General features: G+C 47.4%; 3 protein-coding genes across 4 annotated transcripts in view; 1 reads left to right on the forward strand and 2 right to left on the reverse strand.

Annotated features, from left to right (window-relative positions):
• Positions 1-597: 597 nt before the first annotated feature.
• LOC122226974 (cytochrome P450 4A11-like) lies at positions 598-8,668 on the reverse strand. The gene is given in 8 exon segments (XM_042951036.1): positions 598-1,398; positions 3,756-3,832; positions 3,982-4,046; positions 4,910-5,043; positions 5,140-5,330; positions 5,417-5,627; positions 6,492-6,616; positions 8,545-8,668. Coding segments are annotated over 8 exon segments (975 nt in total). The 5' UTR covers positions 8,548-8,668; the 3' UTR covers positions 598-1,229.
• LOC122226971 (cytochrome P450 4X1-like) overlaps positions 6,569-25,995 on the forward strand; it is a 104,851-nt gene continuing 85,424 nt past the window's right edge. Inside the window, exons 1-2 of one of the 2 annotated variants that reach the window (XM_042951027.1) lie at positions 6,569-6,766; positions 7,388-7,468. In XM_042951027.1, the coding sequence (XP_042806961.1) occupies positions 6,662-6,766; positions 7,388-7,468 (186 nt within the window). In that variant the 5' untranslated portion in view covers positions 6,569-6,661. Of the gene's footprint in view, positions 7,469-25,995 lie in introns of both variants that reach the window. The other variant, XM_042951029.1, reaches the window with a different exon arrangement.
• LOC122226975 (cytochrome P450 4A11-like) lies at positions 13,674-25,286 on the reverse strand. Its single transcript, XM_042951037.1, has 12 exons — positions 24,989-25,286; positions 22,217-22,358; positions 21,327-21,371; positions 20,517-20,644; positions 19,475-19,599; positions 18,951-19,105; positions 18,398-18,504; positions 18,122-18,312; positions 17,893-18,026; positions 16,533-16,597; positions 16,309-16,385; positions 13,674-13,927 (listed from the first exon to the last, which is right to left on the reverse strand). The coding sequence occupies exons 1-12, from the start codon at positions 25,181-25,183 to the stop codon at positions 13,759-13,761; spliced, it is 1,533 nt and encodes a 510-aa protein (XP_042806971.1). The 5' UTR covers positions 25,184-25,286; the 3' UTR covers positions 13,674-13,758.

Genomic DNA, 25,995 nt, shown 5'->3' on the forward strand with positions numbered 1-25,995 from the left:
AGAGGTGGAGGAGGGCAAAGGAGGGCCTGGGAACAGGGCCCAGGGTCAGGAGGACAAACACCCAAGCAGTCACATAATGGGGCAGGGTTGAAAAAGTCCCTCCCACTCAGGGTGGCAGACCAGAGATGCAAGGGACTGCCAAGGGGGTTGTCCTGTGGGAGAGATACCACCTTCAATTTGCTGCTTGGGGTCTCACATCCTTTGCCACTGGCCAATCCATTGGCCCACATGGGCTCCTACCAGTACTTCCTAGACAGCCAACCACTCCATGGTCTGATGCAATGGGACACATCCGGCCCTCCTGGGGTTCTGGCATCACAGAGCAGATATGACCCCACTTCCTTGTCTCCTCTGTATTTCTCCCCCTTCTCTCTCTTTTCTTCATCTACTTCCAAGGGAAGACACACACCCCATACAACATTAAGAACTTTATTCCAGGGAGGAAAAAAGAAGAAGGTATATGAATAATTACAAACAAGAATACAGGTAACACACAGGAGAGAGCTGGGAGCATGGACCAATAGCAATCACACAGAAACTAAGCAGGGTGAATGATGGTTCCCCAAGTCCATGTCCTGGAACCTGAGATAGGTCTGTTTTATCCAAGCAGGGCTATACAATCACAAAAGCCTTTATGGAAGAGAAGGTGATATGAATACAGAAGCAGAAAGACATTGAAAGATACTGCTGAATTTGAATATAGAGGAGGCTCCAAAAGCCAAAGATCATAAGGAATGCAGCTAGAGGCTGGAACAGGCAGAGGGGGATTCTCTCTTAAAGCCTGGAGGTAGTGTGACTGTACCAACTTCTTGGCCGTTTTCCAGCAAAATCAATTTTAGAATTTCAACTCCAGAACTGTAAGAGAACAAATTGATTTTATTATAAGTCACTAAGGCTATGGTAAGTTATTTTGGCAGCCAGAAAAAAATAATATAGGGACAACCAAACAGGTACAAAAGGAGAAAGACATGCAGAGGAAAGCAAGGTGGGGGACAAGCAGGCATTGGGTTAAGTGGACAGGCGGGGATTCACGTAGATAGGAAAAAGGTAAAAGATGAGTAAATAGGAAACCTGGCAAAGGGTGAGACAGAGAAGGTCAGACACTCTGATGGCAAGAGGAGGCTATCAGGGAGGCTGGAGGGAGACAGAAGACAGGAGACAGGGGAGACGGACAGGAAGACAGGATGGCAGGCAGGAGGTTCTTGGGCTCATCCTTGTCTGCACAGGGGTTAGAGCAGCTTCCTGAGATGCAGGTGGATCCCATTCTTGGACTTCAACACAATTCTTGGCCAGGGAACAGGGACCCTGGAAGGATCTGGCACCAGCTCAAAGCAGAGCAGGGTCAGGGCCACCGCCACCTTCATCTCATTCATGGCAAACTGCTTCCCAATGCAGTTCCTGGGTCAGGGAGGGAAAAGGGAATGAGAAGTGGCCTCAATCCCCTTGCTGGGAACAGCACATGCAGGGCCCTCCTGCATGGGCCCGGCCCCGATCCCTTTCCTTATAGGATACACACACATCTCGACCCAAGCCTTGCTTCACACTCTACCTCTGACCTTTGACAAAGCCTACAGTCTTCCAGGGCTAGCTCCTTCTCCTACCTCTGCTGTCAACAGGCCTGAAATCCTCTTACAAGGGGGTCAGCCCCCTGAGCCACCCAGGCAAGTCAAGTGATCACTACAACAGTTAATCAAGTTATTTGCTCTCTCCATAAGCCATTTCTGATTTCATAAAGGGAAACCCAGGATAGGGTACCATAGGGGATAGGCTGGGACACACTTCAGGCCTTAACCATCTGGGGAGCTATAGGGACCCAGATCCTCAGAGAAAGGACAAGGTGGAATTGTGTAAGGAAGTCAGAATGGAAACAGAGAAACATCCTGGAGGGGCAAGGCCTTAGCGATGCTCAACCTGCTACACCATCTGCCACCCAGTTTGGGTCTAGACTCCTGTCATCCCCTTGACCCCTCCTTCAACCAGCTGCTGTAAATATTAATTGTACTTGATAAAGTCCCTGCCTGCCATCCCTCAGGCTCCTCACCCAAGCTTTCCTGTCTCCTGCCTTCCCTTCCTGTCCTGAAGCCTCAGCCCAGTTCAGACCCTCCCAGGCCCTCCATCACACCTAGGACATGTCCATGGGCCTCAGCTGGCATGAAAACCCTCTCCAGCTTTTGCCTCACTCACCTGTCATCTATCCAGCTCCACCTTCCAGCACAGCTCCTGCTGATGAGATCCCTGAGAATACCCTCCCTCTACCTCTACCTGCCACATGCTCAAGGTTAAGGGCAATGAAAGCTCACCCTCACCTCTGCTGCTGGCAGCATATCTGTATTCACAGACCATGAAGTCACACTAGTGTTTTTTACTCAGGGACACATCACCTTTCATAATAGGACAGTTCCAGGTACACGAAATATCCTACTGTGTGTTCAGTTAATAAATGATGGAGTGAAAGAATAATGAATGAATGAATGAATGATGTCTCTTTGAGTGGAGACATTTATCTATTGACTGTGAACTCTTAAAGGCAAGGGCAGTATCTTTCTCTGTGTTCCCAACTCCTAGAAGAGGACTTGGCACACAGAGATAGGCTTAATTAGTAGTCTTATAACTCAATGATGTTTATTGAACTGAAAAAAACCCTGAATGGAATGAAATGAAATATGAGTAACTATTAGGTGTGAGCTAGGCTGGAGCTGTCTATCCCTCTCCTGTCTCTACTGGCAGCCATATGACTTGCACCAATGTCTAGGCTCAAATCCTACAGCGAGTATCTGGAAGAGTAGTTTGCTTAAAGCCTATTCTGTGAAAGTGGATTCACTATTTGAAGAACTCACAGATTTATGTATTCAGAAAATAACTTGTTTCTAGTAAATATTTACAAGGTTTATGGAAGTTACTATTTAGAGGACCATTTCAACAGCACTGGAGGATTTCAGAGCAGCCACTCGGGAGAATAGTCATCCAGCTCCACAGCCACTTCAAGTCTGCTTTATGTTTTACACACCAGGAACTTTGCAAATGCCACTACAAATTAGTGGGTTTTCTCTCAAAAGCAGTTGATTGTCCTCAATTTTGTGCTTTTTGCCAATGTTGACTATATAAATTCTGGGACTAAGATATATAAATCCCATTCGCATAAGGAATTTTGCTAGCTGGAAAAGTTGTCATGGTTATGTGAATATTAATGCACAGTAAACATTTTGTTGGATTAGATTGCAAAAATAGAGAAGACAGGTATTTATGTGAGACATTGTTCAAATGACTACTCAAACCAATCATGCATATGACTTGACCATTTGTAAAAGGAATCCATGGGAAATCCAAACCCAGGCAAATAGCATTGATACAGTGAGTGACAGATCAGTGAATTAGGTACAAAAAGCAGTGGGCTGGACTCACAATATAGGATGAGAGAAAATCATCTTTAGAAATTAGTAATAATTGAGAAAATCAAACATCTGAAATATTCTGATTATGAGAAATCATCCTCCTAAAGTGAGGAAAGCACTGGAATACACTAAACTTTGGAACACCATGATACTGAATTATAGTTGGCTATTGGGTAAGAGCATGGGTCAAAGACATCATGGCAGGTTGTGATTACCACCTTTCCTTTGAACACAGAGACACACACCTTTTCCCAACACACAATCATAAAAGACCAGTAACTGCAGACATCATAGATGAACAGAAGAGGTCATAAACATCAAATATATGCCTAGAACACCCCTATCCATGTTCAAGCACCTCACCTTGATCCTCCTGAGAAGGGCAGGAAAGCATGACTGTGTCAAGCAGAACCTGGTGCATACTGTGAAGGGTCAAACACCTGCAGAGGGAACACCAGGGACAGGACAGGTGTGGTCAAGTCTCTCCTTCCTATCAACCAACCACCACACAGACTACCCAGAGGTGGGATGGGGAAGATGGATTTGTCTGGAGAGATCATCCCATCCCCTCCTCCCCAGGCCATCATACCTCTGGGTTTGGCCACACCTTGGGGTTGTGGTGAAGGCAATAAAAAGAGAGCATGAGTAAGAATCCTGTGGGACAGAAGACAAAAGACTGATCATACTCATGCCATGAGGAGCCGTGTGCATGCACAATGAGAGCCACTTCTCATCACTCCAAGTGGATTGATTGTGTGGCAAGGGAGGTGGGGCTTACATGGCAAAGCATATGTAAACATATTACTAGATAACCAGAACAGGTTGAGAAACAAGAAAGAACTGGAGGCTTATGTTCTGGAGGAACTAAAGTGACAGACAACTCACATTTGTCAAGTACAATCTATGAGCCTTTGGGGAATATGCATGAACTTATCCATCCTCACAACAACCGTCCAACGAAGGCACTCATATCTCCATTGTTCACATGAGACACCTGAGCCTCAAGAAGCTAAGCTACTTGCTTATGACCACACAGTTAGAATGTGGCAGGGCTGGGATTCAGATCAGTGGTGAGCCAAATGTTGGCCTCCAACCATGGCTGGGATCTCAGGTATGATCTTCAGCTTCTTTCTGCCACCAACCTGAGGGCTCTCCAGATCCTGGACCATCTGAGCCATGACAGTGAATTTTTTAATGTCTCTCAGTAACCTAGACCCCAAAAGGAAAGATAACATCTCCCCCTACTCCACCTGATTGTCTTTCAAGCATTCACATCTCAGGGAATTAGAATATTAGGGCAAAACCCAAAGCCACATTCAGAGGCTGCCATTTGTTTATTGAACTTCTGCTGGATTTAAACTCTGTGCAAAGCACATCATATACCTCACCCAAACTGCAAAGGAAGCATTGATTTTGAGGTGGAAACTAGTCTCAAAGACTTTCAGGAACTGCCTTGGGGTGTATAGATTTCTGACTTCCCGTGTGTTCTTATTTAGTGAGTGTGGTGATGCTCATACCTTTGGGCAAGGACCATCCATCAGGGAAGCTGATGGGCTTGCTGAGCTCTCTTCCAATGCCTGGAACTGGCGGATAGAGTCGCAGTGCCTCCTTGATGCACATGGTGGTGTAGGGCATCTGGTCTAGGTGGTCCCTGAATCAAAGCTATCCTGAAGGACAGGCAAGATGCTGGCAAGCAGGGAATTCTCTAAATGAGTGATCAGGGGTCTCCCATCTCACGAGCACTCACCAGGTGATGGAGGCACCATCTCCCAGAAGGCTCTGGACTTCTTCATGGCACTGCTGTTGATGCTCAGGGTGTGTGGCCAGGGCATAAAGGATCCAGGAGATGCCACTGGCTGTGGTGTCATGGCCCTCAAACATGAACGTGTCCACTTCAGCACAGAGGTCCTTGTCAGGCATGCTGCTCCCGTCTTCCATCTGGGAAGACATGGAGACACAGCAGGGTTTGCCTCCCTCCTCTAAGCTTGTGTGCAAAGCCTCATGCCTCCCCTGCTCACACTCACTCTGGCAAAGAAGAGGATGTCCAGGAAGTCCAAGTGCCTCTTGTTCCTGACCTTCTCCAGCTCTTCCTCCTCCTGCAGCTGAGCCTTCTTCAGCTTGATCACTTGGTCTGTCCCAGAACAGTGTTCCCAGGCAGAGCTGAGAGCTCTAAGTTCCCAGACACAGTCACCTCCTTTGGCCCACTTGCTGCCTGTATCCCAGCCTGTGTTCCAGCTGGATCAGGAGGAAAGTGGTAATGGGTGTGCATGTCAGGGTGAGAGCTGGGGCACCATGTGCTTGTGGGTTGGGTCGCCTCTCAACAGCACAGCCTGTAGAGACTCTGCTTGAATGCTGCTGGCAGGGGGTCTCACTCAACCTTCACCCATGTGCTGACACGTGTCAGCTCCTGCACAGCACTGGCATCCTAACACCTGCACCAGGGGGGTACCCAGTGTAGGTGTGTCCCAGCCCCTGGAGTAGCAGAGAGGAGACAGGGGTCTGCCTGAGTATTTGGGGCCAGTTCCTTTGGGATGTGTCCAGTGAAGGAGTGGAGCTGCCCAGGGGTCAGAGTCCAACCTGAGTGTTGATGGGCAAGCTGGCAGGCCTGGTGGTTCCAGCGGCCTTCAGGGGTCAGCCTGTAAATGATGTCATTCTGGTAGAGAGCATTCCACACTCGGGGAAAAAAAACAGATTTCTCAGGTCTTGAATGGCCTGGATGTAGGACTGGGAGATCCTGAATGGGGAGGATGCAGAAGGGCCTGTGTGAGGGAGACATTGGCCCTGGAGTGGATTGGGGCTGTGGGTGGAGGGTTCCTCAATCAGTGGGACAGGCAACCCGATACATTTTCCTTTTCTGTCTTATGCACTCAAGACCATCAGCCCATTTGTGTGATGGTAGCCAGGTTTTTCCCTATGGCAGGGATCAGGGATCTGTGCCTAATTAACTTTGGTGTGGGCCGAATTTGATTATGGCCTGGTGCTCTCTGCATAATGTGGCTGTTTGTGCTAGAAAACACCTAAGCTGCCCTACCTACCTCTCAGGATAAGTCCATGCCAGTTGGTAGGAAATAGGACCTGGTAGCTGAAGATTACACTGACCTGTCTGCTTGGTGGCTGCCTTGGTAGCTGAAGGCGCACTTCATAATGGTGTCCAAGGTCATCAAGGAGACATGCTCAAAGATCTCCACATATGAGTTCTGTCTGATGAAGTCCTCCCATTTGTCCTGTGGTGGTGAGACATATTAATCCTCTACTCCTCCAGAAGGCCCATGTTGACAAAGCTAGACTCTCTTTCTGTCTCTGCAAATATTCTGATGAGATGTCCTCACTTTCTAAAGTGGATGTGTTTGGGGCTATTTGGAGCCATATGGCAAGTAAGTATTTCTAAAGTGATTAATATTTCTCAGACATATTTGTTACATAATTAATCATGATCTCTTATAGTCTGATGTAGGAGTAAGTTATGGCACTAACCATCTTTTAGCAGACCAGGAAACATTGTTCCCCAGGGCACAAAGGGGGAATCTTTCTGTCCTGTAGTTGATCTAACATGAGAAAAAGGTGAAGTTCCACATTAAGGGGCAAGTGTCAAAGTAGGAGAAAGGCTAAAGGGCCAGTACCAGGGTTCCTAAGGAAGGGATATCAAGGATCTCAATTCCTTTTGTTCAACAAAAGTCAGCCGAGCACAGTGAGAAATAAGGGTCCTGTTCAGAGATGATATTATTCCAGGACCAAGCCCTGGGGGTAGAGACCTGGTCTCCATTTCCCTCCATGGAATGGTTAAAATCTATGTAGAAGCCTTTAGCCCAAGCCAAGAGCCTATTTCAGTGACATCCTTGGGATCTTACCCTGCCACTGAAGCTGCTACTGCCCAGGTCAGCCAGTGGCAGCTTGTCCTAGCAGCTTTCAGGGGGATAAGCTACTTTTCCTATCCAAGCCAAAAACATGAAGTGGGGAGGAGAAGGACCCTCTATCCACCATGACTCTCTCTTCTGTGGGCAATGAGCACAGAGTGGCGAAAAGCTGGTGCCTGGGTACTTTCCTGTCGCATCGACTCTTGGGAGCCCTGTCTCATGGTAAGGTACAAGTGCATGATTTTGGGGGGCATGCCTGATGAATATCTGAGGGACACACCTGCCTGATAGTCTATTCTGTGAACTGTGCTGTGGGTATGAGTGTGCAGGTGAGGGTGGGATGGACTTCTAAGCATCACATGGACAGAGTCAGCCATGAGACCCACGTAGGGCTTCAGGATGTCATAGTGGAAGGCTGGGGTCAGTATTCTCCGGTGCTTCAACCATGACTATCCATTCAACAGGAGCAAGCCATACCCTGGGTCATAATGGGGGTTTGTGGGGAGGGGTATTCCCAGACATGTCCCAAGAATTTGGGAGTAACCAGTGTATGAGAAGGGCATCCTGGGCAAGTCAGGAAGGCCAATGCATATGAGGAGGGTGACTTCACAACAAATGGTCATGACAGCTGAGATCTCTTATAGTCTGTTGTAGGGTGTTTGTCATAGAAGGACTTTGGTGAAAAGTCAGGCAGACATCATTGGCGAGGACTGCAAAGTGATGTGGAAGAAGCTGAGCTTCAGGAGGGCTCTCCCCAGCATTAGGAAGGGGTGAGGGTTTTATCAGGAGAGAAATGGGGCTCCATTCAGACTTGAGGGGTGTGACTATGGTGCCAGTCACCTCTTGTTTAATCTGGGCTGAATGGATAGTGGTTGGCAAACCTAACCAGAAGGTGGACTTTAGTCCTGGTTCAATGTACTTAACTATCCAGGGAGCCAGGAGTCTGTAGAAGCCATGAGACTTTGGGTCTGAAAGGTAAGAGGGCATTGCAGGAAACTGAGGGGAATAAGGAAAGCAGGCTGCCCCCAGGAGGTGCAGTGGTCCAGGCCATGGGTCCCTATCCCTTCCTGAGGATTGTCAGCTGGTCAAGCCACCTCCCACTTGCCTCCCAGCCCTGACTCCCTTTCTTTCCAGATAATCACTGTGGGCTCAGGAGGGTAGACTCAGTGTCCACAGTACTGCCCTACCAGTCCAGGTAGGTGGATTGGGCAGAAACAAAAGTTCCGTTTCATTGCCAAAGAAAAAACAGAATCTGTTTTTTCTGTAAGTTATAGTGGCTCAGCCATCCCATTACTCACCATATGGAACAGTTAGAGGTGCCAAAGTCAGATCATCTTGTGTAGAAAATTGTCTTTCACTCTAGAATTATCTCAGTTTGATTAAAAAAGGAAAGAAAGAAGGCCAGAAGGTGAGCAGGGAGGAATGGAGGAAGGAAGGAAGGAAGGAAGGAAGGAAGGAAGGAAGGATAGAATGAAGGAAGGAAAGAAGGAAGAAAGGAAGGAGTGGAAGAAAGGAGGATTAAGAAGAGGAGAGGAGAAGAGAGGGAAGGGAAGGGAAGGGAAGGGAAGGAAAGGAAACAGAGTTCGGTTTCAATAAATATTCAGCCTCATGCTGGTTGTGAGCAGGGAGGATGCTAGAGAAAGGGTCAGGTATTGATTTCTGAGCCTCCAGTCTCTTCTACAATTTCACAGACCCGTGGGCATGTACCCAAGGGGCAAGAGCTGCTTCAACAGTTATGAAGGTGTCCCCTCACCAGATCGTCCCAGGATAACTTTCATGTAGTCAGGGTCATAGACCACAAGCTCCACCTCTGTTCCCCACAGCCAGTGAGGACAAGCACATGGGAATTTATCTACCCATTTCCGTAGGCATTGCAGATCCTCTTCTTTTTGGAACTATCACCACAGGAAAAGTAAATCAGTAAACCCTTTCCTCTGGCTCCAGGGTTAGTGTTGGCGTTAAGGTCAGGATGGGCACAGGGAAAGAGTTCTGGAACTATCAGCAGAACAAAGTGTTCAGAACTGTGTCTTATGACCTGGCCTCTGATCCAGACTCTGGTGGCTGTCCAAGGATTGCCCTAAGGCCAGGTTCTGTCCTATTGTCGAGTAGAGTTAGGAGCCCTGACAACGAGCTGCCTACAGAAACATGTCAGGGATTGACTCCATGGTGTACAAAACTTTTGGAAGTCATTGGTATAACATTGGCATAAAAAATTTAAGACAACTTCTATTACTTGGTAAGCAGTTGGCCAACTCATTATATTATTTGGAGCATGAAATGGTTTATATTTTAAAATTAAATTTATGTATTAACTTTATTTTGCCATATTACTTTCAACAGTAATTGAAAGCATACATGTAAATACATGTAAATGTTTGTTAATATTGCATAGTGTTTGGGAGGTATATAGCTAAGTGAAAACTAAATAAATACAAAACTGTGTGCATGATGTAGTTTTACATATTGAATATGCACACAGTTGTTAAGTCTGGATATATAGAGATAAAAATGATACTGATCTATGGTTTTGATATTTGAGGGTTTTATCTCATTTTCACCTTGTAATAAAAAGAAATTTATGTGAGCTTCTACCATCTGCAGTAGTATCCTTCATCTCCTCAGTGGGGATTACAAAAGTCTTTGCTTTCTGACTTCGCTTTCTCTACTTTGCCTCCTGCCTGTGACCATTCCAGCAGCCCTGTTGCTCCTTCCCTGAAGATGCTGTTACTGTTGCTCCTCACACCTGCCCTGCAACACCTGCTTACATTTCCTGTCCTTTGTACACACTCTTTCCTCTACCTGGAGGGCCCTTCTACTTTGCCACAGAGCAACTGCCACTCCTCAGCTCTCAACACTCTGCTTTGCTCTCCACTTCTGGAATTCACATAGGCAATTGTTCCTGGACGTGTTCCCGTAGGCAACTCCCCTTATTTCTACCACATCTATGTAACTCAAGCAACTCTCTGCTACATTGGCATCTAATTTCTGCCTGCTCCCACCTGACAATCAGGATTTCCTAGTGCTGAGGTGACCTGTGCTACTGTAGGGCAGGTTCCTTCACTCAGCACATGTTACCGGAGCATTTACTATGTGCACGGCACTGGTTTAAACACTGAATTAGGATATAGCCATAGATCTTACCTGTTTGAAGCTTCTGCTGTACTTGAGGAGACAGACAGAGTAAGTGGCCATGACAGTAGATTATTAATGTGATAAAGGGAAACCCAAGTGTCTGGGGGAAGCTTTGAGCACTCAGAATTGGACATTAGAAAGCCCTTCCTCATGCATTTGCTCGTTCATCAAGTCATTGACCAACACCCTATTGGGTTACAAAGATGAATTAGAGGTGGTCTCTCCTACAAGGAGCTCACAACTTTGACACTGTAGACAAAAATAGCGGAGTCAGGTCAGCCCTGCTTTATTAGAAGGACAGTCCAGGGGAAAAAGAGTTGTCCTCTCCACTCCTGAGATGCCCAGAAAAACATCTTGGAGGAGGCTTGGGGCTGGACTTTGGCAGATGGCCATATGAGGGACAAGATTTATCCAGGGGGAAGGGAAAGTATGAGCAGCGCCGTTGAAGGGGAATGCACAGGCAGGGGGAGACAATGAATGACTTAGGGTACAGGAGGAGGTTAGGAAGGAGAAGGGACAGAGCAGTGTTGGGGCACCAATATGGCATAGGAGCTGTTTCCAGTTCTCTTCTTTATGTTCAAGCCACTAGATGAAGGTGACTCCTTCTCTAAGGAAAGGCAGACATCAGAAGGCAAATCCTGATCGACTCCTACCATTGAACAATCCACAAAACCTTGTTGAGACTCTCACCATGTGGGTCGTTCCTTTGCTCTGGGCACCCTTCACCACCAGCTAGTGCTGTCAGTGCTGGGTGGGTATTGCTGCTCTTTCTGGCCCAGCCTGCCCTCCCATCCCTGGTCCAGCCCCTTCCTACCTCCTGGATGTGCCCAAAGAGCCAGTGGGAAGGAGGGGACAGGAAATGCTGGACCGCTTTGAGCAGCCACTGCCTGTGCAGGTAGAGCTGTGCTGCCTTGAGCAACAGCAGAGCCAGGCCTAGCAGAGAGACCACTTGCAGGAGCCCAGAGACACTGCCCAGAGGTCTGGTGAGACTCAGCAAAGAGACACTCATGGTGCAGGGACTGCTGGATTGCTGGCTGTTCCTGTCTGTCCCCGACTATGTCTGACTTCCCCTGAGCACCCCAGCCCCATCACTGCAGGGAGGATTGCCCTGCCCACCTGGAGGGAGGGCAAAGGGAGAGGGAAGAGCTTTGACAGAGCTTTCAGAGTTCATTAACTGTGAGGATCCACCTTAGGAAACAGTGGGAGGAAAGCTTTCTCAGCAGACAGCGACAGTGGCTGGCAAACTCCCACTTGCCCTTCTCCCAATTAGTCATCCAGTATTTCATGAGCATCTCCTAAGTGTCAGGTGTACTAAGTGCCACAACACAGCTGCTTGCAAACAGACATGAGCCCTGATGGCAGTAAGAGCACAGTCCAGTTACCAAGTGAGAATGTGTGCCTTGGTTGGATTATTATCCCTTTTCAGAGAGCAAGTCTTACAGGGGGCTAATGTGAGATGGCCACAGGAGAACCACTATCGAGAGCGTCAGCTGAGATTAGAATCAGGGGTTCTCCCGACCACTTGCCTCATCTGCCTCAGCAATGTTCCCCATGCTTGTCACTGTCTACTCACCAGTTTTGCCTGGGGCTGACTGTGCTGGCAGACAGAGCACCGGCCTTAGATGTCCAACCCTAGGGCACACTCATGATCTAGGAAGCCAGTGACTTAGACTCCCTGAACCTTAGTTTCTCCTTCTGTAATGTGGCATAATCGTCCCTTTCCCAAGTTGCTCCCAGGAATGCAAATTCATGCAGTCACTCATGCACTCAGCCAATGTTCTTGAGCTCACAGTCTAAAGGGTAAAAGCAGAGAACTAACATTATAGGAAAACACAATAAAGCCTGTCCTGAAAGAGTGATGTGTAGGCTGGGCCCTACGAGGGAAGGAGAAAACAAAACAGGAGAGTGGGAGCTTTAAGGGTGAATAGGAGTTCACCAGGTGGAGTGCTAGAGAAGGGGATGGGAACTAAAGGCTCATGGAGAGCCTATGAAAGCATATCTGATGGGGACAACTTAATCTCTTACTTGTTCCTGCTTCTCTTCCCCAAAGTCAACTCTAGGCCCAAAATTCAGAAAAATAAAAACAAAATATCTTCATGAGGATTTCTTTAGAAGGCACCTTCCATGAATCCCCCTTTCCTTCTGCCCTGTTCCTCACCCATCTCACCTGTAACTCCAAAGTCCTTCTCTTTTACCCAACCTCGTGACAGGAGATTCATTACACAACCCACAGCACTGGAGTTCTTAGCTCTCTCCCCTAAATCTGGACTCCTGTCCAAACCCAGGGAGAGGTAGCCACTTTACCCATTCCTCTCAACCTTGCCCCAGTTCTCTGTTTACTTCCCATCTCTCTCTGATCCCGGCCCACTGAATTTGGACCCTACTCCTTTCCTTACTTGGCCCAGCACCAGCTTTGCACCTAGCATACTGGGAACACTTGTGGAGGGAGGTTGGAAGTGGGATACTTGGGATGGAATTCTGGGCGTCACTCTGTCTTTCCTCCCCAAATCCTCGATTTCCTCTATATAGTTGGGTGCATATACTTGTAAATAGCTAACATTTAGTGAGTGCTTACCATGTTCTAGACACTGGGCAAAGAACGTTATATATTTTAACCCACAACTACTCTAACACAGTTTTTTTAATGTTTATTTATTTTTGAGAGAGAGAGAGAGAGAGAGACAAAGAGAGAGACAGAGAGAGAGAGAGAGAGAGAGAGAAAGCCAAGTGGGAGAAAGGCAGAGAGAGTGGGAGACAGGATTGGAAGTGTGATCCGCTCTGACAGTAGAGAGCCCGATGTGGGCTTCAAATTCATGAAACATGAGATCATACCTGAGCCAAAGTTGGATGCTTAACCAGCTGAGCAACCCAGGTGCCCCAACCCGCAACAGATTTTTTTCAAATAAATCTCAAAATCTGAGCGAGAAAACCAAGGCACCCAGAGCTTAGTTGCCTTTCCAGCGTCAATATACTGGTAAGAGGGAGAGCCAGTGTTCAAAGCCAGGCAGTCTGGCCCCAGTCCCTTAAGGGATTAAGTTTGTGTCATTTGGGAAACCAGCAAGACAAAACAGTACACAGGAAGAATATTCTTCCAGCGCACAGGAAGAATAACGACAGGAGAGGCCAGACAGGCTAGAGGACAGGTGCGTAATTGAGAGTTACATGCACAGTCAGGGCTACAGCCGAGTAGGAGGAGGGTAACAGAAAACTAGTAGGAGTCTTGGAAAAGGGTGAGACAGAGAAGGGCAGACAGTCTGATGGGAAAGAGGGGGAGATCATGGAGGTTGTGAGGGAGGCAGAAGACAGGGGACAGGAGACACAGACAGGAAGACAGGATGGCAGGCAGGAGGTTCTCGGGCTCATCCTTGTCTGCACAGATTTTAGAGGAGCTTCCTGAGATGCAGGTGGATCCCATTCTTGGACCTCAACACAATTCTTGGCCAGGGAACAGGGATCCTGGAAGGATCTGGTGCCAGCTCAAAACGGAGCAGGGTCAGGGCCACCGCCACCTTCATCTCGTTCATGGCAAACTGCTTCCCGATGCAGTTCCTGGGTCAGGGAGGGAAAAGGAAATGAGAAGTGGCCTCAATCCCCTTGCTGGGAATAGCACATGCAGGGCCCTTCTGCATGGGTCCGGCCCCGATCCCTTTCCTTCCAGGACACCCACACACATCTCGACCCAAGCCTTGCTTCACACTCTGCCCCTGACCTTTGACAAAGCCTACAATCTTCCAGGGCTAGTTCCTTCTACCTCTGCTGTCAGCAGGCCTGAAGTCCTCTTATAAGAGGGTCAGCTCCAGAGGCACACAGCCAAGTCAAGTGATCACTACAACAGTTAATCATCAGGGTGTTTGCTGTCTCTATAAGCCATTACTGATTTCAAAAATGAGAAGCCAGTACAGGGTACTATAGGGGCCAGCTGGGCCACTTTAGGCCCTAACCATATGGGGGGACAAAGGGACCCAGATCCTCAGAGAAAGGACAAGGTGGAATTGTGTAAGGAAAACAGAACGGAATCAGAGAGACATCCAAATGGGCAAGGCCATAACGATGCTCAATCTGCTCCACCATCTCCTTCCCAGTTTGGGTCCAGACTCCTGTGCTCCCCTCAACCCCTCTGTCAACCAGCTTCTGTAGATTCCAAGTCTACTGCAGAAATGTCCCTATTGGCCATCCCTCAATCTCCTCACCCAGGCTTCTCTGTCTCCTGCCTCCCCTTCCTCCCCTGAAGCCCCACCCAGCTCAGACTCTCCCAGGCCCTCCATCACAGCTAGGGGCATGTCCACATGCCTCAGCTGGCATTAAAGCCCTCTCTGGCTTGTTCCCTCACTCACCTATCACCTGTCCAGCTCTGCCTCCCCACTCAGCTCCTGCTGATGTGATCCCTGAGAATACCCTCCCTCCACCTCTGCCTGCCTCATGCTCAAGGCTAATGGCAATGACAGCCCACCCTCACCCTCTCTGCTGGCTGTACCTCTTCATACCTGGATCCTGAAGTCACACTAGTATTTTTTACTCAGGGACACATCACTTTCCAGAACAGGACAGTGCCAGGAGCATGGAATGTCCTACAGTGTGTTCAATTAGTAAATGATGGAGTGAAAGAATGAATGAATGAATGAATGATGTCTCTTTGAGTGGGAGCATTTATGGCTGTGAACTCTTGGCGGCAAGGGCAGTATCTTTCTTCTGCGTTCCACCTCCTAACATAAGACGTAGCACACAGAGACAGGCTTAAAAAGTGGTCTTAGAATTGCATGAAGTTTATTGAACTAAAAAAAAAAAAACCTGAATGGAATGAAATATGGTAGCCATTAGGTCTGAGCTAGAAATGGATCTCTCTGGCCCTCTCCTGTCCTTACTGGCAGCCACATGACACGCACCAGTGTCTAAGGCTCAAATCCTACAGCCAGTATCTGGAAGAATAGTTTGCTTAAAGCCTATTCTGTGAAAGTGGATTTAGTGTTTGAAGAAAATAACTCGTTTCTAGTAACTACTTACAAGATTTAAGGAATTTACTAATTAGAGGACCATTTCAGCAGCACTGGAGAATTTCACAGCAGCCACTCTGGAGAATAGTCATCCAGCTCCACAGCCACTTCAAGTCTGCTTTATGTTTTATACCCCAGGAAACTTTCAAATACCATGTGCCATGTATAAAACAGTGGCTTTTCTCTCAAAAACAGTTTAATGTCTTACTTGCATCTATTTGCCCACTTATGCAATTGGACTCTAAGTATAATATTAATGTGTATAGAGCCCAGATCATATGTACTGATTTGACAACTAGGAAAAATGTCAAGTACATGTGACCATTACCACGGACTCAAAAATTCTTTTGGATAGATGCAAACATAATAGTGACACAAATTAGTTGAATACTTCATTAATCCCTTAAGAGGCCACAGTAACCACCCCATGTATGACATAAATATTTGAGATATGCAAGGCAGCTGAGAATGGAAACACATGCAAAGAATTCAGTGGTGCAGTTCGGGGAAAGAATGGCTGGTTTGAGAATGTGTATGAAAGATTTCTATCAGATTCCATCCAGATTTTGAAATCGACAATACTTGAAAATTAACATGTGAGAAAATCTCTTGTGCAAAGTCATACTCATACAGTGAATCAAATACTAGAATGCACTGAATTTTGGAGCAGCCACCAGCACTGAAGTGTGGCTGGAGATTGGGGAAGAGAAATGGGTCAATGTCTCCAGGTCGTGCCATGCTTCCCAGCTTTCTTTTGCATCTATTTGCAAAAGAACATAAAGGCACATACCTTTATGTACATAAAGGCACATACCTCTTTCCCAGCACAGAGACAAGCAAAGGCATATCTATAGACACCCGTATAAAATAGGAAGTCACAAGTATTGGATATGTACCCAGCAAGCACCACCCACTCCCATCCTAGTACAAATAACTCACCTTGCTCCTCCTGAGAAGGGCAAGAAAGCATGGCTGTGTCGGGCAGAACCTGGTGCAAACCGCAAAGGGTCAAACACCTGCAGAGGGAGCACCAGGGCCAGGACAGGTATGATCAAGCCCCTCCGTCCTATTAAGCAACCACCAGACAGACTACCCAGAGGTAGGACAGGAGAATGGGTTGGTCTGGAGAGCTCATCCCATCCCCTCCTCCCAAGCCATCATACCTCTGGGTTTGGCCACACCTTTGGGTTGTGGTGAAGGGCATAAATGGAGAGGAACACTGTGAATCCTGTGGGACAGAGGAGAGGAGACTGATCATACCCATGCCACGCGGGGCCATGTGCACACAAACAGTTTGCTAACCACAATAAGAGCCATGTCTCATCAACACTGAGTGGAATGATCGTGTTGCAAGAGAGGTGGGGCAGACAAGGCAAAGCATACAGGCAGAAAATACTAGATAACCCTGCTCAGGCTGAGAAGCAGGAAAGAACTGGAGGCTTACTTACTCTTTGGGGCAACTCAAGTGACAACTCAATTCCCATTTATCAAGTAGCATCCATAGGCCCTTGGGTAATATGCATGAACTCATTCAATCCTCACACCAACCTTCCAGTGAAGGCACTCTTGTCCCCATTGTCCATATCAGGCACCTAGAGCCTCAGAGAGGCTAAGCTACTTGCCTATATCCACACAGCTAGGATGTGGCAGGCCTGGAGTTCAGATCAGAGGTGAGCCAAGGGTGGCCTCCAACCATGGCTGGATTCTCAGATCTGGTCATCAGGTGCTCTCTGCCACCAATCTGAGGGCTCCCCACAGACTGGACTGTCAAAATAATGACAGTGGATTCCCTGATCTGCTTCAATGACTCGACCCCACAGGGAAGGAAAAACAGCTCTGTCTGGCCCAGTGGGATTTTCTCTCTGCCCATCAAATCTCTGGATATTACAAGGTTATGCTAATTTTGAAGCCCCTTGCTGAAGTCAACACCTCCTTGCAGAGAAGATGCAATGTATTGAGTCATTTTTATTTTAACTGATATGTATATAGTTGTTTGCCTTTGTCACAAAGGGGTTACCCAAATGTTATGTCAAATCTTCAGGATATTCAAATAGATATGACAGTGAAGACAGAATTGGTCCATGAGTTTGGACTTGGAGTCAGGAATTGGAGTATGTAGTTTTAAATCAGAGAATGTCAGTGCCTTCAGTGGGAATGCTGTAGCATCACAAAACAATGGGATCTCATGGTAATAGAATGTTTTTGTTGGATAAGTTTGGAAACTTAGGATTCTGTTCTTTTGAGATCTTAGAATTGAGATGCACCTTACAGGTTATTTGGGAGAATGAACCGAAATAGAATATATTCTCCATAGATAGGAAGGGGAAGTAACCTTTATGACACTTTGGCAGTGCTCTGGCTCTGTGTCAGGCATTTTCTATCCTCATCCAAACTAAAGAGTAAGTGTCCATTTTTGGATGAAAGATGACCAGAGTGATTGAGAACTGCCACATGACATGTGGACCACTGACGTCCCATGTGTTCTTGCAGAGTGTTGCTGTGTGAGTGTGGTGACCTTCATACCTTTGGGTAAGGAGCGTCCATCAGGGAAAGTGATGGGCTTGCTGAGATCTCTGCTGATGCCTGGAACTGGTGGGTAGAGTCGCAGTGCCTCTTTAATGCACATGGTGGTGTAAGGCATCTGGTCTAGGTGGTCCCTGAAACGAAGCTATCCTGAAGGACAGGCAAGACTCTGCCAAGCAGGAAATTCTCCAGTTGGGTCGGCTGGCAATCCCATCTCGTGAGCACTCACCAGGTGATGGAGGTACCATCCCCCAGGAGACTCTGGACCTCCTTCCGGCACCTCTGCTGATGCTCAGGGTGTGTGGCCAGGGCATAGAGGATCCAGGAGATGCCACTGGCTGTGGTGTCATGGCCCTCAAACATGAACGTATCCACTTCGGCACGGAGGTCCTTGTCAGTCAATCTGCTGCCGTCCTCCATCTGAGAGGAAATGGTGACATGGCAGAGTTTGCCCCTCCCTCCAAGCTTGTGTGCAAAGCCTCATGCCTCCCCTGCTCACACTCACTCTGGCAAAGAGGATGACGTCCAGGAAGTCCAAGTGCCTCTTGCTCCTGACCTTCTCCAGAGCTCCCTCCTCCTGCAGCTGAGCCTTCCTCAGCTTGATCACTCGGTCTGTCCCAGAACAGTGTTCCCAGGCAGAGCTGAGAGCTCTGGGTGCCCAGATACAGCTACCCCCTTGGCCCACCTACCCCCAGCTGTCCCAGCCTGGGTGCCATTTGGATCAGGAGGAGAGTGGTAATAGGTGTACATGTCAGGGTGAGAGCTGTAGCACCATGTGCTTGCGGGTTGGGTTGCCACTCAACAGCACATCCCGGAGAGACACTGTTTGAATGCCATTGGCAGGGAGTCTCATTCAGCCTTCACCCACGTGATGACAAATATCAGCTCAGGCACAGCACTGGCATCCTAAAACATGCACCAGGGGGGTACCCAGTGTGGGTGTGTCCCAACCTCTGGAGGGGCCGTGGAGGGACAGAGCTCTGCCTGAGTGTTTGGGACCAATCCCTTTGGGATGTCTCTGAAGAAGGAGGTGAGCTGCCTAGGGGCCAGAGTCCAACCTGTATGTTGATGGGCAATCTGGCAGGCCCGGTGGTTCCAGCGGCCTTCAGGGGTCAGCCTATAAATGATGTCATCCTGGTGGAAAACATTCCTCACTCGGGAAAAAGCCAGGTTGCTCAGGTCTTGAATGGCCTGGATGTAGGACTGGGAGATCCTGAATGGGAAGGATGCAAAAGGGCCTAAATGGTGGCAGGCATCTGCCCTGGAGTGGATTGGGGCTGTGGGTGAGGGTTCCTCAGTCAGTGGGACAGGTACCCGAGGCATTCACCATTTCTTTCTTATGCTCTTGAGACCCTCAGCCCTTTGCGAGGGACATAGACAGCCAAGTTTTTCCCTGTGGCAAGGATCAGGGATCTGTGCCTGATGAAGGTGTGGTGTGGGCTGAATTTGACTGTGGCCTGGAGCTCTCTGCACAATGTTGCTGTTGTTGATGGGAAACACCCAAGCTGCCTTACCTACCTCCCAGGATAAGTCCACGCCAGTTGGTAGGAAATAGGGCCTGGTGCCTGAGAATTTCACTGACCTGTCTGCTTCGTGGCTGCCTTGGTAGCTGAAGGCGCACTTCATAATGGTGTCTAAGGTCATCAAGGAGACATGCTCAAAGATCTCCACATATGCATTCTGTCTGATGAGGTCCTCCCATTTGTCCTGTGGTGTAGGGACACATTAATCCTCTACTCCTCCAGAAGGCCCATGCTGACAAGGCTAGGCTCTCTCTTCTGATGGGATGTCCTCTCTTTCTAAAGTGGCTGTGTTTTTAGCATTTTAAGAAATATAGCAAATAAGTGTTTGTAATGTGATGAGTATTTTCACAGAAACTTTTGCTATATAATTAATCATGATCTCTCATAACCTAGGAGCAAGTTATGGCACTAACCACCTTTTAGAAGAACACAAAATGTTTCTGAGGGCCAAAAGGTGGACGTTTTCTGCCTTTTGATCTAGACAAAAGAAACAAGTCAAGTCCCACATTAGGGAGCAAGCATCAAGGCAGGAGAAAGGCTAAGGGATCAGTACCAGGATTCCTAAAGAAGGGATATCAGGGACCACATTTCCTTTTGTTCATCAAATGTCAGCTGAGCACAGTTAGTGAGACATAAGGTTCTGTCCAGAGGTGATATGATGGTGCAACCCAGGCCTGGGGGTTGAGACCTGGTCTCCATTTCCCTCCATGGAGTGGCTAAAATCCATGCAGAAACCTTTAGCCCCAGCCCAGAGCCCATGTCAGTGACATCCTGAAGCTGCTACTGCCAGGCCAGCCAGGGTCACTTGTCCTGTTGTCCAGGGGGATTGACTGCTCTTCCTATCCAAGCCAAAGACATCAAGTGGGGAGGAGAATGGACCCTGGATCCACCATGACTCTCTCTTTAGTTGGCAATGAGCACAGAGTGGAGGCAAGCTTGTGCCTGGAACTTTCCTGTCTCATCCACTCTGGGGAGCCCTGTCTCCTAGTAAGGTATAAGTGTTGTGCCTGATGGATGTTTGTGGGACACACATGCCTGAGAGTGGGCTCTGAGAACTGTGCTATGGGTGTGAGTGTGCAGGTGAGCACGGGACGGACTTACCAGCATCACGCGGACAGAGTCATCTATGAGCCTCACGTAGGGCTTCAGGATGCCATAGTGGAAGGCTGGGGTCAGCATCCGCCGGTGTTGGAACCACATCTGACCATTCAACAGGAGCAAACCATACCCTGGGCCACAATGGGGGTGTGTGGGGAGAGGTACTCCCAAGAGTCGTCTAGGAATTTGGGAGGAACCCAGGGTGTGAGAAGAAGGGCATCCTGGGCAAGTCTGGGAAGGCCAGTGCATGTCAGGAAGGTGACCACGCAAGTATTGGGTCACAGCAAGTGGTCATGACAGCTGAGAGATCAAGGCTGAAACCGAGCAGGTCGCAGGTCATAGAAGGACTTCAGTGAAAAGTCAGGCTGAGATCATTCTCGAGGACTGTGAAGTGATGTGAAAGAAGCTGAGCTGCAGGAGAGCTCTCCCCACCATTAGGAAGGGGTGAGGGTATTTTTTTGAGAGAGAGAAGGAGAAAAGGGAGAGGGAGAGATGGTGAGCCAGGGAGAGGGGCAGAGAGAGGCAGAAAGAGAGAATCTTAATCAGGTTCCAAGCTAGGTGTGGAGCCCAATGTGGGGCTCAATTCCATGACCCTGGTATCATGACCTGAACCAAAATGAAGAGACATCCTCAACCAACTGAGCCTCCCAGACATCCAGAGGTGAGTTTTTTCAGAAGAAGAGAAACGAGGCTCACTTCAGAGTTGAGGGTGTGACTTTGGTGCCGGTCACTACAGTCTTGTTTTATCTGGGCCAAATGGATAGTTGTTGGCAAACAGGAAGGTGGACTATAGTCCTGGTTAAATGTACTTACCTATCCACGGAGCCAGGAATCTGGAGATGCCATGAGACTTTGGGTCTGAAAGTTAAGAGGGAATTACAGGACTGAGGGGAACATGGAAGGCAGGCTGCCCCCAGGAGGTGCTGTGGTCCAGGCCAGTGGCCCCCATTCCTTCCTGAGGATTGTAAGCTGGCAGTTTGTGATAAACAACTCCCCAGTTGCCTCCAAGCCCTGACTCACTTCCTTTCCTGATGGTAACTTGGGCTTAGGAGGGCAGATTCAGTGGTCCATAGCACAGCCCCAATGAGACTGTGATCAGCAAAGAAATATAGAAATCAGGCATTCTATATGACCCACCACAGACAGGGATTCTGAATACCAGCCATCACGGACAGCAAATTGACTTTGAGATCTGGGATCATATCAGTGTGGTGAAAGAAAGAAAGAAAGAAAGAAAGAAAGAAAGAAAGAAAGAAAGAAAGGAGGGAGGGAGGGAGGGAGGGAGGAAAGAAAGAAAGAAAGAAAGAAAGAAAGGAGGGAGGGAGGGAGGAAAGAAAGAAAGAAAGAAAGGAAGAAAGGAAGAAAGGAGGGAGGGAGGGAGGGAGGGAGGAAAGAAAGAAGAAAGAAAGAAAGAAAGAAAGAAAGAAAGAAAGAAAGAAAGAAAGAAAGAAAGAAAGAAAGAAAGAAAGAAAGAAAGAAAGAAAGAAAGAAAGAAAGAAAAAGGAAAATGTAATCCCTCACAGCTGTTTAAGCATTCCATCTAAGTATCTATATTTGGCCTTATGCTGGCTTGTGGGCTAGAAGGATGGTTGCTGGAGGGTACTGAAGGCTGAGCCATGACTCTCTTCCAGAATTTCATAGTCCCCAAGGAATATACCCAAGAGAGAAGAGCCATAGCAGAAGACATGTAGGATAGTTCTCACCTGATCGCCCCAGGATCACCTTCATGTAATCCGGGTCATAGACTATGAGGATAACTTTGCTCCCCCACAGCCAGCGAGGACTGGCGCATGGGTATTTCTCTGCCCTTTTCTGAAGCTTTTGTAGCTCTTGGCCATCTTGGAACTGTAACCGAGGGAAAGACAAGTCAATAAAACCTTCCTCTTTAGGTGCACTGCTTAGAGTGGTGGTGGCAGGTAGGCTGGCCCCAGGGTGATAGTTCTAGATATCCACAGTGCTTAAGAATTTGTAACTGTTTCTTTTTTTTCTTTTTTTTTTTTTCACTTTCTTTAAAAATATTTTATTTTTAGATTTCTTTCTAGGTTAAATATTTCAGCCAATCAGGAGCAATCATAATATACCATATGGAAGAAATTAAAGGCCCTGGAGATTTGTTAATGCTGTCATTGTTTATTTGCCTTCACATCTTCGTAACACCCTGACTCCAGCTAGTTTTCTCTTACCTGAATTAGAAACAAATCTGTGATTGTTCAACCTCATTTAGGAAATGAGCTTTGCTATTGGGAGACTCCGTGGACAGCTTGACTAACCAGTTAAACGTAAGGCAGAAAAGGGGCTGTCATGCCAAAATTTGCAAAGCTATTTGCCAGATGAATTATCAGTTGGAGGAGTCACAAAGAATACAGATTGTTGATTTAAAGGTTCTCTTTTTTATGGTCAGTATTATGTAGATCTGAGGGAGGGATACCCAGCAATTGCATTAGATGGTTCTGATTCACAGCACCATTAATTGTTGTGAACTGCGTAAGATCAGAACACCCCAGAATTAGTGTGTATGCAGTGGTAGTATAAGCAGGAGGGGCAAACAACAAATCTCTCAAGTGAGAGTTCATGAAGTACAAGTTTATGTAGTTGAATGCAGGTTTTGTTACGTGACACTGGCTCCTACAGAAAGCCCACAGGTAGCACGTGATTTCTAAGGTCAGATATTTATGCAAGTAGCTTTTGGCAAGGAGAATAAATGTGTAATTTTTAAATTAAATTCTGTATAGTCTAGCCAAATGGACTGTTAGCAGAATTCTCCATTATGTTTAAGGAAGTCCTCTTAAGTGACAATAAGGTGTATATATATTTTTTACCTCTTATTTATAAGAACAGTCTACAAATAGTCACATGCGTTTTATAAGGATCTTATGAATCCCCCATTTTTGTTTGTTGTTTTTTTTTTTGAGGGATCAACTATATACCTTAACATTCTCAAATGATCTCTATATATTCTTCCTTCTTGAGTTATGGTATGACTAGTGTTTCAAGTTATCAGTCTATGTTCCACATCACTCTCAGATTTTCCTTCTTTTTGCTTATCAACTTACATTCAAGGATTTTTTTTTCTGGTTCAATATTTTAGCACATTAATTCTAATCCATGGGGTTCCAGTATACACCAAGTAGCCTAATAGTTACATTATATATTCTTACTCCTAACTTTTTCTTTTAAAATGGAATAAAGGTATTTTTCATTCTAAGATTTTCAGGTCATTCCTTTTCAGAGTGCCTTTTTAAAAAATTAAATTTTGAGATGGCTTTATTTCATTCAAAGCCTCTTGCCATTGTTTCTTGCCAGCTCCCCAACTTTATTTCCATCTCTCTCCTTCTCGTTCAGTAGGATCCAGTCCTACTTGGTCCCTTCTTTTCTTTTTTTTTTTTATTTTTTTATTTTTTATTTTTTAATATATGAAATTTACTGTCAAATTGGTTTCCATACAACACCCAGTGCTCATCCCAAAAGGTGCCCTCCTCAATACCCCTCACCCACCCTGCCCTCCCTCCCACCCCTCATCAACCCTCAGTTTGTTCTCAGTTTTTAACAGTCTCTTATGCTTTGGCTCTCTCCCACTCTAACCTCTTTTTTTTTTTTTTCCTTCCCCTCCCCCATGGGTTTCTGTTACGTTTCTCAGGATCCACATAATAGCCAAATTATGGAAAGAGCCTAAATGTCCATCAACTGATGAATGGATAAAGAAATTGTGGTTTATATACACAATGGAATACTACGTGGCAATGAGAAAAAATGAAATATGGCCTTTTGTAGCAACGTGGATGGAACTGGAGAGTGTGATGCTAAGTGAAATAAGCCATACAGAGAAAGACAGATACCATATGGTTTCACTCTTATGTGGATCCTGAGAAATGTAAAAGAATTTGTAACTGTTTCTGATGAGAAACAGTGACTTGTGTGCCAGTGACTTGTCAGGGTTGTAGCACTGAAACCACCAGTCTGGAACATCCACAGTCTCAGGCACCCCACCTGGTTGTTCCCTACCCCTGACGTGATCCCCAGTCCAGCAGTTGACCCTGTTTTCCTGTAATCTGCACCTTCTGAGATTCCTGTCTATGGTCTGAGTCCCAGGCATCTCAGGGCCAGGCTGAGAGGATGGGGTTGAGTGGCTGGGCAGGGAAGCATCAGGAAGCCTGTTCTGAGAGAAGAGGCAGGGTTGCTCGGCCTGAAGGGGAAGACTCAGATAGGAGCAGCCATTGTCCTCAAAGAGCTAAGCTACAAAACAGCCTGTGGATCTGCCTAGGAAAGAGGGTCAGACTGGCCTGAGGGCACCAGCACAGGCTTCCTTGGAGGGGCTGAGCTCCAGGGCTGGCTTGGGGCACTGAGGTCTGAGAGGTAAGCTAGACCCATGTGCTGTCACACAAGAAGCCTGTGTGGGATATATCTGCTGTCCAAGCGTATGCTCTGAGAATCCAGGCCTGCTCTGTCCTCCCACCCCCCGTCCAGCCCCTTCCTACCTCCTGGATGTCCCCGAAGAGCCAGTGGGAAGGAGGGGACGGGAAGTGCTGGACTGCTTTGAGCAGCCACTGCCTGCGCAGGTAGAGCTGTGCTGCCTTGAGCAACAGCAGAGCCAGGCCTAGCAGAGACACCACTTGCAGGAGTCCGGAGACACTGACCAAGGGTCTGGTGAGGCTCAGCACAGAGACACTCATGGTGCAGGGACAGCTGAATCCTCTGACTGTCCCTGACTGTGGCTGACCTCCCCTGAGCACCCCAGCCTTGTCAGTCCAGGTAGGATTGCCCTGCCCACCTGGAGGGAGGGTAAATGGAGGGGGCAGAGGTTAGACTGGGCCTCCAGTGTTCATTAACTGTGAGGATCTCCCTTGGGAACCAGTGGCAGGAAAGCTTTCTCTGCAGACAGCAGTCAGCAAACTCCCACTTGGCCTTTTCCCTATTATTCATCCAATATTTCAGGAGCACCCGCTAAGTGCCAGGTATACTTAGTGCCACAACATGGCTGGCTGCAAACAGACAAGAGCCCTGCAAACAAACTGATAGAAGACCACTGTTCAGTTATAAAATTGAGAACATGTGCTTGCTGGGATTATTATCCCTTTTCAGAAAGCAAAAGTCTTACAGGGAGCTTGTGTGACGTGGCCACAGAAGAACTGCCATTGAGAGTGCCAGCTGGGATTAGAATCAGGGGTTCTCCCGACCACCTGCCTCAGCTGCATCAGCAATGTTCCCCATGCTTGTCACTATCCACTCATTAGTTTTGCCTGGGGCCGAATGGGCCAGCAGACAGAGCACCTGCCAGAGACTCAGACCTCCAGCCCCAGGGCACACTCATGACTTAGGAAGCCAATGACATTGACTTCCTGAACCTCAGTTTCTCTTTCTGTGAGGTTGGGTAATCATCCCTTTCCCAAGTCCCTCCCAGGAATGCAAATTCATGCAGTCACTCATGCACTCAGCCAATGTTCTTGAGCTCACAGTCTAAAGGGTAAAAGCAGAGAACTAACAT

The sequence above is a fragment of the Panthera leo genome, chromosome C1 (assembly GCF_018350215.1).
Source record: "Panthera leo isolate Ple1 chromosome C1, P.leo_Ple1_pat1.1, whole genome shotgun sequence".
In the NCBI taxonomy this organism is placed as follows: Eukaryota; Metazoa; Chordata; class Mammalia; order Carnivora; family Felidae; genus Panthera; species Panthera leo.